The sequence below is a fragment of the Tetrao urogallus genome, assembly GCF_951394365.1.
Source record: "Tetrao urogallus genome assembly, chromosome: 9".
Taxonomy (NCBI): Eukaryota; Metazoa; Chordata; class Aves; order Galliformes; family Phasianidae; genus Tetrao; species Tetrao urogallus.
This window is the reverse complement of record NC_136822.1, coordinates 13,549,215-13,563,991: the sequence shown is the minus strand read 5'-3', so window position 1 is coordinate 13,563,991 and position 14,777 is coordinate 13,549,215. Positions and strand designations below refer to the sequence as shown.

The window sequence follows — 14,777 nt, the reverse complement described above, 5'->3', positions numbered from 1 at the left end:
GCATTTGCAAAGGATTTGTTCTTTTTCTTATCTCCATCTTATTTGTATGAGCACTTTGGAATTAGGAATTAATTGTTTCGTTGCTGCTGATGTTGGGTATAATTATCTTGCTTTAGAAAGGCAGAATTTGTCTAGGACCCAGGGCTTTGTCTCCCAGAGCACACTGAGCAGAACCACTCTTGAGGTTGCAAAACCAAGGATGAGTTACACGGAGATGATGCGTTGTCTCCAAAGTGCTGTGAGCTCAAGGTGCTTCAGGTCAGGGACAGAATAGCCAAGCAGGAGGCACTGCGGAGGGCAGGTGATGGTGTTTCACAATGCCTCTTTCAGTCGATTTCCCAAGGTAGACAAGCTAAATTTCACGTGGCTTATCCTCATCTTCTGTTCTGCCAGAGCTGAACGATGCACCACTGTGCTCAGCTGCCTGTCTCTGGCAGGAGGAGATTCGGTTTGTTCCTGTTTTATTTGTAGTGGTGCTGATGCACCAGATCAGAACAGCCTGGCTGTTCCCCACACCCATAGAAGCCCTGGGGATTCGGACATTTGCAAACATATGTTAACATCTCAGTAATTGAAGTGGCGTTCATTTGCAAGCCATAGATTAATATTTTGAGTTTTAATGTTTCTAGAATAGTGTGTGAATTGTTCTTCCTTGGCACCAGCAATTAACCCGCAAGGTTCAATACCCAGCAGGTCATTTCCATTAGAAAGCACATGTTTGAGCCCAGCTTTCTTAGAAGGTATCAAGCTTCACAAGTAAAAAGGATTCATCAAGAACAAAGAGCTTCATGGTTCCTGGCACCCGAGTTAGTGTGAAACAGAGAACTTTCTCCATGATTTTTTTCCTCCTTTGCTTTGCATGCTTTTGAGGGCTCTGTTTGCTCCTTCACTGGACATGTGATGCAGCCACATACACCCATAGTATGAACCAGCAAGGAAACCTTGTGGCACTTGCAGGAGTCACTGACCATATGCCCGAGCTCTCTGCTGTAAAAGTTCCTTCACTGAAAATGAAGGTCATGGCTGTATGACCAGGTTAAGACATTGAAGTTTTAGTACACATTGTGTATCAAACACAGCAATGCTTGCCCTATCTCAGCTTGTCCCATCGAGGCAAGAGAATTGTAATGGTAACTCCTTATGCAACCCACCCTTATTGAAAAGAAGGAAAGGAACAGCTCATACGGACAACTGATAGAAGCTGGCCAAATGCCTGGTGTATCTGTACACTGATTTTTGCCCCCATCCATACCTTTGGAGATCCCCTCCTATTTCAGCATCCTTCTAAGATGACTGCAAAAGAGGCCCTTCAGAGGGCTACTGCAGAGTAGCAGATGCTTCAAATCAGCTGCACAGACAGGGTGAGCTGCTGATCTGTTTCTGCCAACTTCAGCTTCTACACCTACATTTTCAGCTTTGGAAGAGACCTGTGCTGAAAAATATCTTCAGATAGACCCTACAGCTTTAGCTCTGGGACTCTTTGCTAGGGTCTGCCTGTTGGATGCAGTCTGTTATAATTAGGCTTTCCTGTTTTTAATTGCTGTAGGGCTGCTTTTCTAGTCACTGACAGTTGTTATTTTTTCCCCTACTCTTACACATCCCTTTACACCTTTCAGATGGTACAAACCCCTTGTATTTTCCCCAGAAACTCCTACCAAAAGCCATCCTGACATTCTCACCTCTAGGGCTCCCTGTTAGCCAGCTACAAAGTAGATCTGGCAAAATGCATTCCCTGTGTCTTTGTGACTGGAGCCCTGGAAAGCCATGCTGATGGCCACACTGGTTGTGTTCCTAGTGGGGCGAGCTTGACCCATAGCTGTTGGTGGATTATATGACCCATAGATTTTGGTGGAGCTATGCTTCCTCACCTTTCCATGTGGCAACAGGAGCAGCAGCCTCAGGGCTCTTTGCCCTTTCTCTTACCCTTCCCAGCTCTGTGTCCCAGCTCTGCCCCTTTCCTGCACTGCTGGGAACTCTAGAGCTGCCTCGGGCACAACGAGGTGCCTCATGCTTGCCTTGATGTGGTGGCACAGGAAAGGCAAGGTGAGGGTGCTGAGGGTTGGAGCAAGAGAGCCTGAGAGAGCAGGTGCACTGCGGTTAGGGCAGATGACTCCATCCAGTTACTCATCTCCGAGCAGGTCTCCACTTATTCCTCTCTCTTCTTTTCTGGAAAGTTACTGTAATTCGCTTATTTATGATGCTTTCTGTCCCTGCAGGCGGGATGACTTGTTTTACTGCTATCCACTCACCTGCAAATCATTGCTTTAGGTCAGCTGCAGCATTCAAGGGCAGCCTGAACCTACTGAATACTGTCTCCAGCCTGGTTTGCACATTTCCTAACCATCTTGAAATGTGCAAGTAGTTCACATGCAGCTTTACTGATGGTCTCACCTGAGGTGATGCTAGATGTATTTTGAAGGATGATGCACGTCCTCAGCACAGAGCCTGGCTGGGTCACACCTCACCTGAGGGAGAGGGTGGCAATGTAGTGTGTGTAGGCAGATGCGAGCTCCAGCTGGACAAAAGCCAGTGCTGGTCTGAGCTGTGTGGCTGTGGCTATTCCAGTGCCAGCATTACTGAGTATAAGGATATGCTGGCCAGGACTTTCAGCCAGGCTCGTGCAACTTACATGGGCTTTGGTCCTGATCTGAGCAGGGCTCAGTGTGTCTGCTCAAAGCAGGGCAGAGCAGCTCAGCATACTTATCCCACAGATATGCCAAATGCATGTCTGTAGAAGCCAGTAATCGATCCCATCCAGATTCCTCACCATTAATCTTCATCTCCAGCTAGCATCACACGTCTTGAGGTCAACAGTGTTGAGATCAGCCAAAATCAATAAAAATCTACATTGTTAGTGTATCCTTAGTGCAGTGCAGCTGTCCTTGCTATGCAGGGAGCATAACTTAATCTCCCCGCATGATGTGTTGAATTTATTGCTTGGCGACACTCAGGGAATATAGAGTGGTGGTGGGTGGGGAAAATCCTGGCTTTTGATTCAGAATTTGTACTACAGCTGTGAGTAAAAACACACATCTGATGTGCTGACTCAAAGCACACGGCTCCCATCTGTGTTGCAGTCTCTCACCAAAATGCTTTGCTTTCCTCCTCTCTGCACTTATTGATCCGGCTAGTTCCAGGTGGATGCAGACTGGGTGGAAAAAGGCATCAGGTACAGAAATAATATTGAATAAAACTGCTCATCGGTGGCAAGTCAGCAGTCTTTAATCCTTCCATGTAAGGGGAAAAAAAGTCATTCAAATTAAGAGATTGTTTGCCTTTTAACTCAGCTCTTGAAAAACGCCGCAGTGAATGATTTCATCTCCTTAAGCAGATCCCCTCATCTGGCTCCCCGGCAGGCATTTGCTCAGCGTCTGTGCCACTCTCTGAGCACAAAAAAAAGCTGTTCACAATGTCGGCTCCTGCTCTAAGAGGGATTTCTGAATACCTTTTCCCCAGGCTGCTTGCTTGCTGAGTACACCCCAGGGCATGAGAAATGGGAAAGTAGCAACAGGGGAATGATATAGCTATAGCCCATTAATTAAAATGAAGAGGTTATCCCAGCAGCAAAAGCCTTAAATCAGTGAGAATTCTGCTGCGACTTGAATGAGGACAGAGTTTCATCCCAAGTTTATGTGCCATGTGTCCTGGCTTTGTGCCTGTGGAGCCTCAGTTCTGCTTATAGTTGGGTTTTACACTCTTATTCACAGACTATCCTTATAAGAGCCAGCTCTGGTCACCTCTCTGATGGTTACATCAAAGCCTAAACCAGGCACTCACCTGTGAGAAAAGGGAAGCCACCAGTCTGCAGGAGATTTGCACAGATAAGTAAGACTATGGCTTCTCTGAGGTCAAAGGGAGCTCAGCGCATGGCTGTGGAAAGCTTTGGGAGATCTTTGGAAAATGCTAAGCTTTGATCTACTTCTCCTTGAGGTCAAAGCAACTCCTATTATTTTGCTGCTGATTTGCTTGTGGGTTAAAGTTGAGCTGGAATTACGGAGCAGGACTTTCTGGCTTTAGTTCTGCAGCAAGCTTCAAGGAAATCATGGAGAACTGCTTCTTTCCATCCCTGATGTTTCCTGCAGAGCTATTCTCAGTGTACATGTTGTCACCTTATGTGATTTATAATCAGTTGGAGTCCAGGACGTGCAAGCACATGGTTATGTGTATCCACACTGTGATCCCTTGCCCTGATGCCAGAGATAAATGCTTTGACTCTGGACTTCTATTATGTTCTCAGAACCAAACCACTCAGCAAGCCTGCCTCGTGATTCCACTCAACCCTGTCATAATGATTTTAGAAGGAAACCACAAGAAACGTGGTGGTTTTGGGTCTTCGTCAAAGCACAGCAGAATGGCGTTGGCTGAGCGTTTATTTATTTTTTAATTCATTTTAACATTACATTCAGAGTGAAAGTCTGGGCATATACCTAAGCAGACAGAAACGTAAAGAAGGCCTTGCATATGGCTGTGGTGAGAAACCACTGGATCTCATCTGAAAACTTACTGGGGACACCAAGGAGAAGATAGTTCTAAATGCATGCAGCTATGTGAAATCCCACCATGAAAGCCGTGTGCTCTTTTGGGTTATTCTGCTGTTTTTCAGCTCTCTTTTCTCTACAAAGCTCCATTTCTTTGGTATGCATTCAAATTTTAGCTGCCATGAATCCAACGTTTGCTTCTCCTGTCCACTTTTTTCACGTTCTCCCCAGACTCAAAAACAGCCCAGCTCCCTCTGGCATAGCTGAAAAGCAGATACCTTCCTCTCCACATCTGGGTATGAACGCAGTGGCACGCTGCTGCTGTGGAATAAAATCTTTTTATGATGAATAATAGCTCTGGAACTTGCTGGGCATCTGACCGTTTGCAGTTAGTCAAGGAGTTGCCTAGGTCAGTGGCGGTGTGAGTAATTCTAAAACACTGGGCAGTTGCCTGGGTGGTGTGTAGGTGCCTGCACACCCCATAGCTCTAAGCATGCTTGCAGTGCTGTATGGATGGGGCAGGGAGGAGGTGGTATAGTCACCTGGCTGTATTTTGGGACATCAGACAGAGCTGCCGGGAGGGCGTTTGTGGGGCTGCAGTCTGTAGCAGCTTTCTCTTCCTGGGCTGACCACCATGCTGCTCAATTTGCTGCCAAGGACAAGGGTGGCCAGCCCCAGGGCTGACGCTGGCGCTAAGCAAGCGGTGCTGCACAGGGCATCTGGTTAGTGGAGGTGTTCTCTGTGACTAAGCAAGATCCAGGGCATAAGCCTTGAGCAGGTGACCTGAATTGTTCTTGTTCCTCTAGAGTTCCCGTGGTCCCAACAACACCTGGGCTGGAGGCCACCAGGAGGTAGCACTGATGGGGCTCTCAGTGCCCTGGTGAGTGAAGCCTGCAGTCCTTCCATGAAAGCAGACGTAGCAAAAGCCCTCTGGGATTAATAACAGCTGGCCACATGTGCAGTGCATGCTTTCCTCTTCCTGAGCATTTTACACAAGGATCCTAATGAAGCCAACCTTGCGCACCACAGACTGAGCTCTCTTAGCGCTCTTTAACGGTAGGAGTTGTGAAATATTTGTTGCAGCTATAATTAGGGAGTTGAACAGATGGCAAGAGCTTAGTTATAATTAAAGCGTAATGCACAGTGAAATAGTCCAATGCAGCCAGTGATTCAGCGGCAACCAAAGAATTTTAATTCTTTCTTTGCTGGGCTTAAGCTTCAATTGCAGGAATTGAGACTTCGGGGAAAGTTTGTTGCATCACTTCTTACATAGGGACGTGGCTCTATATTAAAGGACTGTGTGGAAACTTTTGATTGCTATGTATTAAGTTATATTGTGTGGTCTTATTTACCTTAGTAACTTGAAATTCTATGTGAAAAAGGCATGTGAATTGTTTAAACAGCACAGAATCTGCATTTTGCAATCTATAATAGCAGAGACTTTTAAAGTCTGTCTGCCTAATAGTTGATTGTTAATGCTTTAGGATAAGTTATTTGGCAAGGCATTAATTAAATGTTCTTAAGAATACGTTTTATTTATAAAGCTGCTTTAAAAGGTATTATCAGTAATAATAATTTAATGCATATTTAATACCACTTTCAAGTATGGTTCATTAGACACCTCGTGCCATTAGAAGTGGAAGCAAGTGGCTAAGCTGTTCATTTTCTAGGAGACAGTGCTAGAACTGAGAACAGGCAAAGAGCTGATGCAGACCCTGGGAGCTGAATGGCAATGCCTGTGGCATTGAGGCTTTCTGAATGGATGCTGTTTGAGTTGACTTGCACCTTCCTTCACAGTTCCTACCCTTGAGGAGGGCGACTGAAGCAGTCATAAATGCTCCCCAGCTCTGTGCATATCCCAGATGTGAGGTTAGGAGGCAAATGGTGACAAGGTGGCCCTGTGCTTCTATACCCAGAGACGTGACTCAGAGTGACTGGGAGACCCTGGAAAAGGCTGTGGGAAGGCGGGGGGCTGAAGAGGTACTGCGAGGGGCTGGACTGTGGCTTTGTGGGGAGCAAGTAATAGGACGGGAGTGAGACAAAGCTCCGTTTTGCTGACACTTGTGCTTGCGGGATCAAAAATAAATAAATAAATGGAAAAAGAAAAAAAAAAAAGAAAAAAAGAACCCACAGCCTTATCTCCGGTCCCAACGCGAGCGTTTCCGGCCTGCTGGCCTTTGCGACAGAGGCGGCAGCGCTCAGCAGTGACACGGCGCAGAGAAGCGGTCACGGAGCACGGCCGGGCGGGGCGGCACCGGTAGGTGGCGCTATAACGCACCGCCGTCGGCCCGGCCTCAGGGCGACCAGCGCGCGCTGCCCCGAACGCGTGGCACCGCCGGGGAGGTCAGAGGTCAGGGATCAGAGGTCACGGCCGGGCGCGCGAGGAGCCCTCCCAGGCACAGCGGGAATCCGAGCTCTGCGCACCCAGTAAGTAGGTGGGTGCTTGGGGAGGAGGGACCGGGTTTCTAAAATGTCAGATCGCCCCTGTGGTGGGTGAGTAAAAGTGAGCCAGCCTGCCTGATGCTCCTGGAGGAGCAAAGGTGGTGATCCAGGTGAGCTGGGCCCGTGTGGAGTGCAGGCTGCTGCACAGAGGATGTGCAGGTTTGTGAGCTTCCATTGCTGGTGGTTAACGCTTTGGGGAATTTTTGCTTTAATTGCTACTGGTTCTCAGACTGGCTTTAATCCCATCCGTTTGGGTATGCCTGCAGGAGCTGTGCTTACACCTCGGATTGCAATAGAGGCACATAGCCTTAGTGCTGGGAAGTGGAGTCCTGCCAGGCAAGCAGTGAGTTTATTCTGTATCCTGTTTGGAATTGAGAAAAATCTATTGAGCTCTATGCTATTGCATGGAGGATTTGGCAAAAAGACAGAGGGTTTTGCCTGCATGCAGATTATGCAGAGATGGGGAAACACCAGGGGACAATAGCAACAGTAGCGAGACATTGCTGAGATTTAGCTCAGCTCTGACTCACAAGGAAAAGTTGGAGGGAGTGAACGAGGAGTGATGCGGCAGTCTTCAGTGTGCAGCATTCCTGTTTCCTCCACTGAGGCAAATGCCATCCTTGTGAGTGACTTTGGCTCAGAGGGAGTCTCTCCGTGTTGGCGACTTGCTGGAAGCTTTTTGCTTTACGTAGAAGAAACTTCTCCTTGGAGTCACTTATGGTGTGGTGCTGCTATGTGCCACTGACTTTCAGAAGCAGATGGGAATAGCCCTAATACCTATGCACTGACCTCCGTGGCATCTGGTGGGAAAGCCTTCAGGTGGGAGCAAAGCTGAAGAAAACTCCGGGACGGACCTTAGGGTGAGAGGCTGAGGGTGAGCCTGTGCTAGGGGAGTGAAGAGAAGCAGCAGGGAGCTGCTAGCCCTGCCCTGCCACACGCCCTGCAGGATGCAGCTCCCAGGGTTACTGGTAGCAACCTGAGCTTGACCCCACAGGGCTCGCAGCCGCCGTGTGTATTTGCAGCACGATTCTGGCCAGAATGCCAGACATGTCATGTGGCAGCTGTACAGGGAAGCCAAGCCTTCCACCTACACAGCTCCTGCCTCTGCTTTGATATGCAACCCAGACCAGACCCCATGGCGGAGCGTTGCCACCTGTCCCAGCCCCGCTCAGCCTCCAACGCAGCTTTAGCCGAGCCTGGGGCCCTGCTGTGTCTCAGGAACGCCCTGGGATGGTGGCACAGCTGCAGGGACCTCCGGGAGGGAATTTCCCTCTGCCCAGCAGGTCTATCGCTCCCTTTTTGCCTTAAGAGCAATGGGAGATTCCCATTGGAGTAGTGCAGTGTCCTGCCAGGTCTTGAGGACAGGGCAGGGACTGGAATATACTGTCGGGGAGCTGACTGCAGTGTGGGAGTCTGCCTTTTTGTCCATGTTTCTGGTTTATCTCAGCCTCACATTCTTCCCCATATCATAAGGACTGGGTTTGACTGTTCTAATGCAGGCCAGGGAACGGCAGTTGCAGTTTGGTGATGTCCTAGTACTGCTTTCTGAGCTGCTTCCTTCTGCTCTCTCTCAATAGAGAAAAAGGGCCCTGATGTTTAGGAAGAGTCAAGAGAATCTCCTTCAATATTTATTTCCCTTCCCAAGATCTATGGTCAGCTCCAAGCCTGCCTTCTTGTCACCTCCTGAGACAGAGTCCTGAGGACCAACAGTCCAAAAGCAGTTTGTGCTTAATTGCACTGTTTGCTGTTCCTTCTGAGAGCAACACCAGACTATACTGCTTCCTGCAAGTGGATGGTGCTCTGACCATGCAGATGCGACAGACATGTCACCAAAGGCAAACAGCTCTGAAAGTGGTTTTTGTTGCTTTCAGGAGGGTTTGAAGGGTGCCCTCCTTCATTTCTTCCTAGCTCTAGGTAACACTTAGCAGTCAACATGAGCATATTGCAGAGTACCACTGTTTGCTTGCACTGCAGACGAAAGGTGCTAGGGGAAAGTACTAAGTAAAATGGCTTTTTCTTCTCCCCCTTCAGTTTGCTATTCTATGAAGTCTCCTTCTCTCAGTGCAAGCAGAGCAGGGGCAAGGGTTTGCATGAGCACAAGGCCAGAAGTCTGACATTTGTGGAGAAATGGAACCAGAGATTGCTGTTACCTGGAGGCTTCTCCCACCACCGTGGTGTTTGTCTGCGGTCTGTGAGGTTGCACACCTGCTACCCTTCCATTTCAGTGGAGTTGTTGGTAAGGTGTCTTTCCTCTGAGCTTAGTTCTGTTGTTGGAATTCCTAAAGCCTTAACATATTTGAAACCTTTAAATATTAGTAAAAATTTAGTTGAAATTGGAAAATGTGTTCAGGAAGGATGTTGACATAGTGTGATCTTTTTCCCTCAGATAGCCAAAATAAAGATTTCTTATTGCCAGGAGTGGGAAATTATTCCCCCCTCCAAGTTTTTTGAACAAAAAGAATCCCCAAATATCCCACGGAGTTTCTCACTTTTGAAAGAAATTCATTAAAAAAGAAAAAAAAATACAACCCACAACCACTCCTCTGGAAATCCCAAACTAGGAAAGAAATGTTTCATCCCCATAGTGTAGAGGGTGGGGCTGATTTCCCAGTAGTTGGGAAGGTGGCTGCGAGCAAAGCTGAACCTGCCTTTCCCCATCTGCCTGAGCTCCTCAGATGGCCCCAGATCCATGGCCCTGGAGCCACAGGGGTGTCAGGGAACTGCTGCTTTCTTTTTCACCCTTGTTAAGGACAAAGGTTGGCATGCATCTTGGCGCTGAATCTGGGTGGTGGCAAGTAAATCTGTAGCAGTCCCTGCTAAAACATACACATATGAGAACCGTATGGAGAGGGTGCATGGAGGGGTAATGAGAAAATAGAAAAACAGGCAGGAAACAGCTGTGGGCTTTCCCAGACATGGAAGCAGCAGCGACAGAGCGATGCCCCGCATTCTTGCCCACCTACACACATGCTTCCTCTACATATCCCCATGCCGCCAGCTCACCGCAAGCGCTGTGGGCTGGGTTGGAAATCCACTGGCCAGACAGATCCCCGACAGCCTGGCTTCCATCATTCTCCTGCAGGGCATGCATCTGTTGCTGCTGGGTTAGCACTGCTCTCGGAGCAGCCTGCAGGCATCCCAGAGTGGGCAAGGAATGCTGGGGATGTCATAAGCCCCGTTTCCTCTTGAGTTGCCCACCTTTGAAGGCTGCTACCACAAGAGCTTCATTTCCCAGCAGATTTTCTTCAAGGCAGCATGAATGGGGTTGGCCAAATAATGGGAGAGCCTCCTAGCTATACACAGAGCTCTGGCAATAAGCATACACCCACCCTGGGGCTTGTGATTCCACTGCAGGCTGTGGAGCGCAAGGAGCGCCCTGCAGCTGAAGGGAGGTTAATGCAGTCTAGCTGCAAATGCAGATATCTACATTAGGAACCTTTGGCTCAGCATTGGCTGCGAGCGAAGGGCAGGAGGGAAGATGGGGTTAGATTGTTGCAGGTAGTTGTTGCCTGGCTGTCACCCATGGCTTCCCGTGGCTCTGCTTTTTGATGGGAAAAGCAAGCAGTGGACCTTTTCAACCATTTCAAAGAAGATCTAGATCTTGGGGGGAAGCTGAAAACGTCCAGCTCTCTGGGAAAAGGCAGCCGCGTTCTGCATGTGCTGCCAGCGTGAGCCAAACTCTGAACCATTTGCATTTGCCCAACCCTGGATGTGAGGACTGGTAAGGACTTTGGGCAGCTGGTGGCCCTTTTTGAAGTTTTTATGGAAATGTCCTTGCTAGACATCCCCTCCCATCGATGCCGTGCGAGCGAGAAGAGAGCCCTGCTCTGAGCTCATTACAATTATGTGGTACTGCTTTTTAAAATTAATTAGTTTTTTTCAGGAGCAGATATTCTTTTGGTGTGAATTACAAGCTGGAGACTGGCTGCCTCATCTTGACTGGGGTGCTGCTAGACGTGTTTGGCTCTCTAAGCAGGAATCACAGGCTGAGTGGTTTGGGCTATAACAAACTTGGGCTTAATGTGACTGGGGAACCGAGGAGCACATGGAAGGGCACGTGGATGTTGGACGATCCTGGCAAAATTTCTATAGGTGTTGCAAAGAAAGACTTTTTGCACCATTGCTGCTGTGCTGTGTTAATGAGGTGTAAGAGCAGAGCTGAAGTTCATCTTTGGCAGCAGAGGCGGCCCAGCAGCTCCAATCCCAAGAGCAGCCTGTGGGACGTCTTGACTGACCTCACGGTGTTAACTAGGCAGTGCCAGGTGAGGAGAAGGGCTGAGAGCAGAGGGGCAGGTCTGGATCGTGGGGTGGGAGTTGTCCAGTCTTTCCCTGCTTCCAGCATTTTGGTTTTGGCACCCACGTCACGCTGGCAAAGGCTTCTCTAGTTCCAATGGAACAGCGCGTGAGCAGTTCCGTTTTCACACAGCATTTCTTTTTCATGAGACTTCTCTCTTCTGGGCTGAAATCTAGCAGGAAATACAAACTCTTCCAGAATGGACACACTCATAACAACTTGCATAAAGCTATGCCTGTTCCGCAAGGGCATGGTAGAAGAGATCCAGCAGGCTGCTGGTCTGTCTGGTCTGTCTCTTGGGGCAGGCAGAAGCTCTCAGCAGTGTACTCCTGTGGACTGAAGCAAGAGGCTGAGCCCAGCCTGATGCCTCCCCAGCCAGGCTGATTGTCTGCACTCATGAGGATTGAAGCTGGATCCTAAGGCCAGGAGAGCATGGCCTCACACTCGTGCTGAAATGGAGTGCATGGGGAGATCTCCTTGTTCTTTGCCTTCAGTACAGGGCGATTGTTCAAAGCTTGCATCTCCTCAGCAGCACAGCCTGCTTTGGCTGTTCTTACACTTCTGCATGGTGCAGAGTTGATGTTTTATGCCAGGCAGAAGCAGTGTCTAGCAGCAAGGAAAGCCTTAGCTTCAGTTAATAAACACGTTGTTCGTGTCCAGCCTGTCTTCCCTGGTCAACACCACTTAGTTGCTTGGGCTTGAGCAGGGATCAGTGAAAGTTGCTTGGGCTTGGGCAGGGATCAGCACTACGAGTTTGCAGGATTCACAATTCACAGATGTTAGGAACTATCAGGCTGAGTGTGGGTGGAGAATGTCAAGTCCGAAATAGCTCCCCTGGCACAGGCAGCAAAGAAAATGTTTCCACATGACATTCTTTGAACCAAAATTTCCTACAAGGAAAGAGCAGAGAGAAAAATAAGAGTCAGTCGCTGCCTTCTCAGAGGGCTTCAGGTTTTTGCTCAGGACATTGGCATTCGTGCTGACATCAGCATGAGAGATGCTCAGTAGGTGAGCAATGGAGCAGCACCCTCTGTGTACACAAACATACATGTCTGCTGCAAGATGCAATCCCATTGGGTCATAGATACATGGATGCTATTTTTTCCTGCTGGAATCCATTTTAATTTAGCTCCTGATTCATATTTCATTCATTCTCCAAAACCACAAAACCAGGATAGGTTTACAGCCTGTGCTATTTAGATGAGTTATGGAGGGGGAAAAACAGGGGAATAAAGCAGGTTGCCTTCTGAAATGATGGTCTGAGAGGAAAAAAAAAATAAGAAAAGGCAAGGTGAAGGGATTAGAAGTGCCCTTCTTGGTTTTCAGTTTACTTCAGGAAAATCTGATCTTCCTCTCACCTTAGGTAATGGTGGACTTAATTTTGCTCTTATTTCTTCAGGCTTTAGTGGTTTGAAAAAGACATCATCCCTATTTTCTTTCTTCGTACTTCTCAGCATATTTGAAAGTATTGTATCACATGGAAAATATATATTTTCAGAATGCTAACACAAATATCTCAATTTTCTTTGGGGAAAAAAAAAAACATAAAAAGATACGGAGTGAAACATAAACAATTACCTCTGGTGCTTGGGGTGGGGGGGGAGGGAAGGGGGGGAAGAAATGAAGGGGGGACAGAGGCACAGAAGTTCAGAGCTAAATTTAAATGAGGAATTTCCCCGTATTTTGTCATTCTGCTTTTGAAACTACAACCACAACAGACAGTTTGAACTGCGTCGAGAGAGAGATTGAAAAAGAAAATTTCCCCAGGCTGTGTCATGCAGGTATTGGCCCCAGGGAAGCTTTTAGAGCGCGACAAAATGCAGTGCGGGCAGGGGAAGCTCCGGCCAGCTGGAGCTGAGGATGACCAGCGGCTGTGGCAGTTTGCAAAATCGCAAGAGCTGCCAAAATTAAACTGTGAAGTCAGGCGGGAAGGCAACCAATGGCCGATGAGATCAGAAGTTCAGAGATGCCCCAGATGAGCTCCCAACAACAAGTGCGGCCGACGTACACCGGAGTTTATTAAGGATGTTGAGAGGAGGGGAAATATTGGCGCAGAAGATGCCCAGCTGGTGAGGAGGGACGGGTGGTGATACTCAGGTCACTTGATGAATCCCATTGGCCAAGCCCCTGGGAGATCCCACCCATCTGCAAGTGCAAAATAAATCTCTAAAGTTGTATCTGGCGTACCACTTGACCTTATTGCTTTTGGCCGGCTGGCTTTGTATCTATTTATTTATTTTTTTGCCTGTGCCCTCAGAGGGGCTGGAAGGAGATGAATTTTGAAGCGGCGCCGTTCAGCACCTTGCAGTACTACCCCGATCCCTGCATCCCGCGGTGAGTCCCGGGCGTGACGTCGCCTTCTCCTATCGCGGCTCTGATCTCTGTGACTCGTGTAATTGTTAACTTGCTGCTATCGGCTGGGGGCAGCTGGGCTGCACGCGGAAAAAATGTGCCGCTCTCTTCATGCTCAGTGGAGCTTACTATTATTTTTGGCTTTCTAACAGGTTACTGTTTAATTATAGGCATCCGCTTAAGATATCGGCCTCTTCCTCTTTGGCGTTAGAGGAAAAATATAAGATAAATAACCTGAAAGCTGATAGCGTTTTGGAGGTGAAGGTTACTCAGAGCTTTGGGAAGTGCATGGGTTGCTGTTACTTTCTATAGCAAGATATATGCTTGTTTGTGTCTTTAAGTGAAAAAACTCATGGGAAGAATATAACCACAGAATCAGTCAGGTTGAAAAAGACCTTAAAGATCATCGAGTCTAACCTAAGCTCTGAGATTTGGGAATTGAAAAGATAAATAAATCGTTTAAAAGATCCAGAAAGGAAACTCCTTCTAAGGGAAAGCACATTTCAAAGAATATATTTTCATTCTGTTTAGCAGCCAGCACAGAGCCTGACAACCACTCTTATTTTAGCTTTGTTGTTAAGCTGAGTTTTAGAACTTTCCAGCAGATAAAAGAGCGTGTCTGCACGAGGTATCACGGTGTCACATTGTCGGACTGTTTGTTTCTCCCAAGAGGAGATACTATATTTAAGCATGTAAATGACATGTAGATGGTATTTTTCCAGTCGTAAAGTTCGGAGAGGTGAAATCCTCAGAGCACGGTCGCTTGCTGGGCTGCTTTAAGGCTCCTTTCTGGCCGTGCTGGCTGCTGTGGGCATTCCGTCTGCAGAAGGGTTAACTCTTAACTCATCCTTTTCATGGTGCATGTGTTGCTCCTCTTCACGGTGCATGTGTTGCATAGCTGAGGGCTTGGCCGTTGCGATCTCTTTTTCTTTCCCCTCCATTGCCAGGATTTGTTGCAGCATTCTGTTTTTCCCTTTAATGTGCTCCGTGTCACTGTGGTTTTGGTGCTCCCTGTGCTGGGAAAGCAGAGGAGGGGAGCTGGGAAATAGCGAGCGGTACTTGGCCATGCTGCCGCTGTGCAGGAATGTGGAATGAAGTAGAGGGAGTTGGTTTCTCTTCCAGAGCACCAACATGGGGCTGCCAGCTACATGCAGTCACGCTTTGCTGTCCCAAAAACCCACTAAGGGAGCAGCACCCATCTGGGAAGGTGC

General features: G+C 48.1%; 1 protein-coding gene across 2 annotated transcripts in view; it reads left to right on the top strand.

Moving 5' to 3' along the window:
* Positions 1–13,486: 13,486 nt before the first annotated feature.
* TP63 (tumor protein p63) overlaps positions 13,487–14,777 on the top strand; it is a gene marked incomplete at both ends in the record, with an annotated part of 92,964 nt that continues 91,673 nt past the window's right edge. For both annotated transcript variants that reach the window (XM_079539970.1, XM_079539969.1), the window contains one exon: positions 13,487–13,548. In XM_079539970.1, coding sequence (XP_079396096.1) covers positions 13,487–13,548 — 62 coding nt within the window. The remainder of the gene's footprint in view (positions 13,549–14,777) is intronic.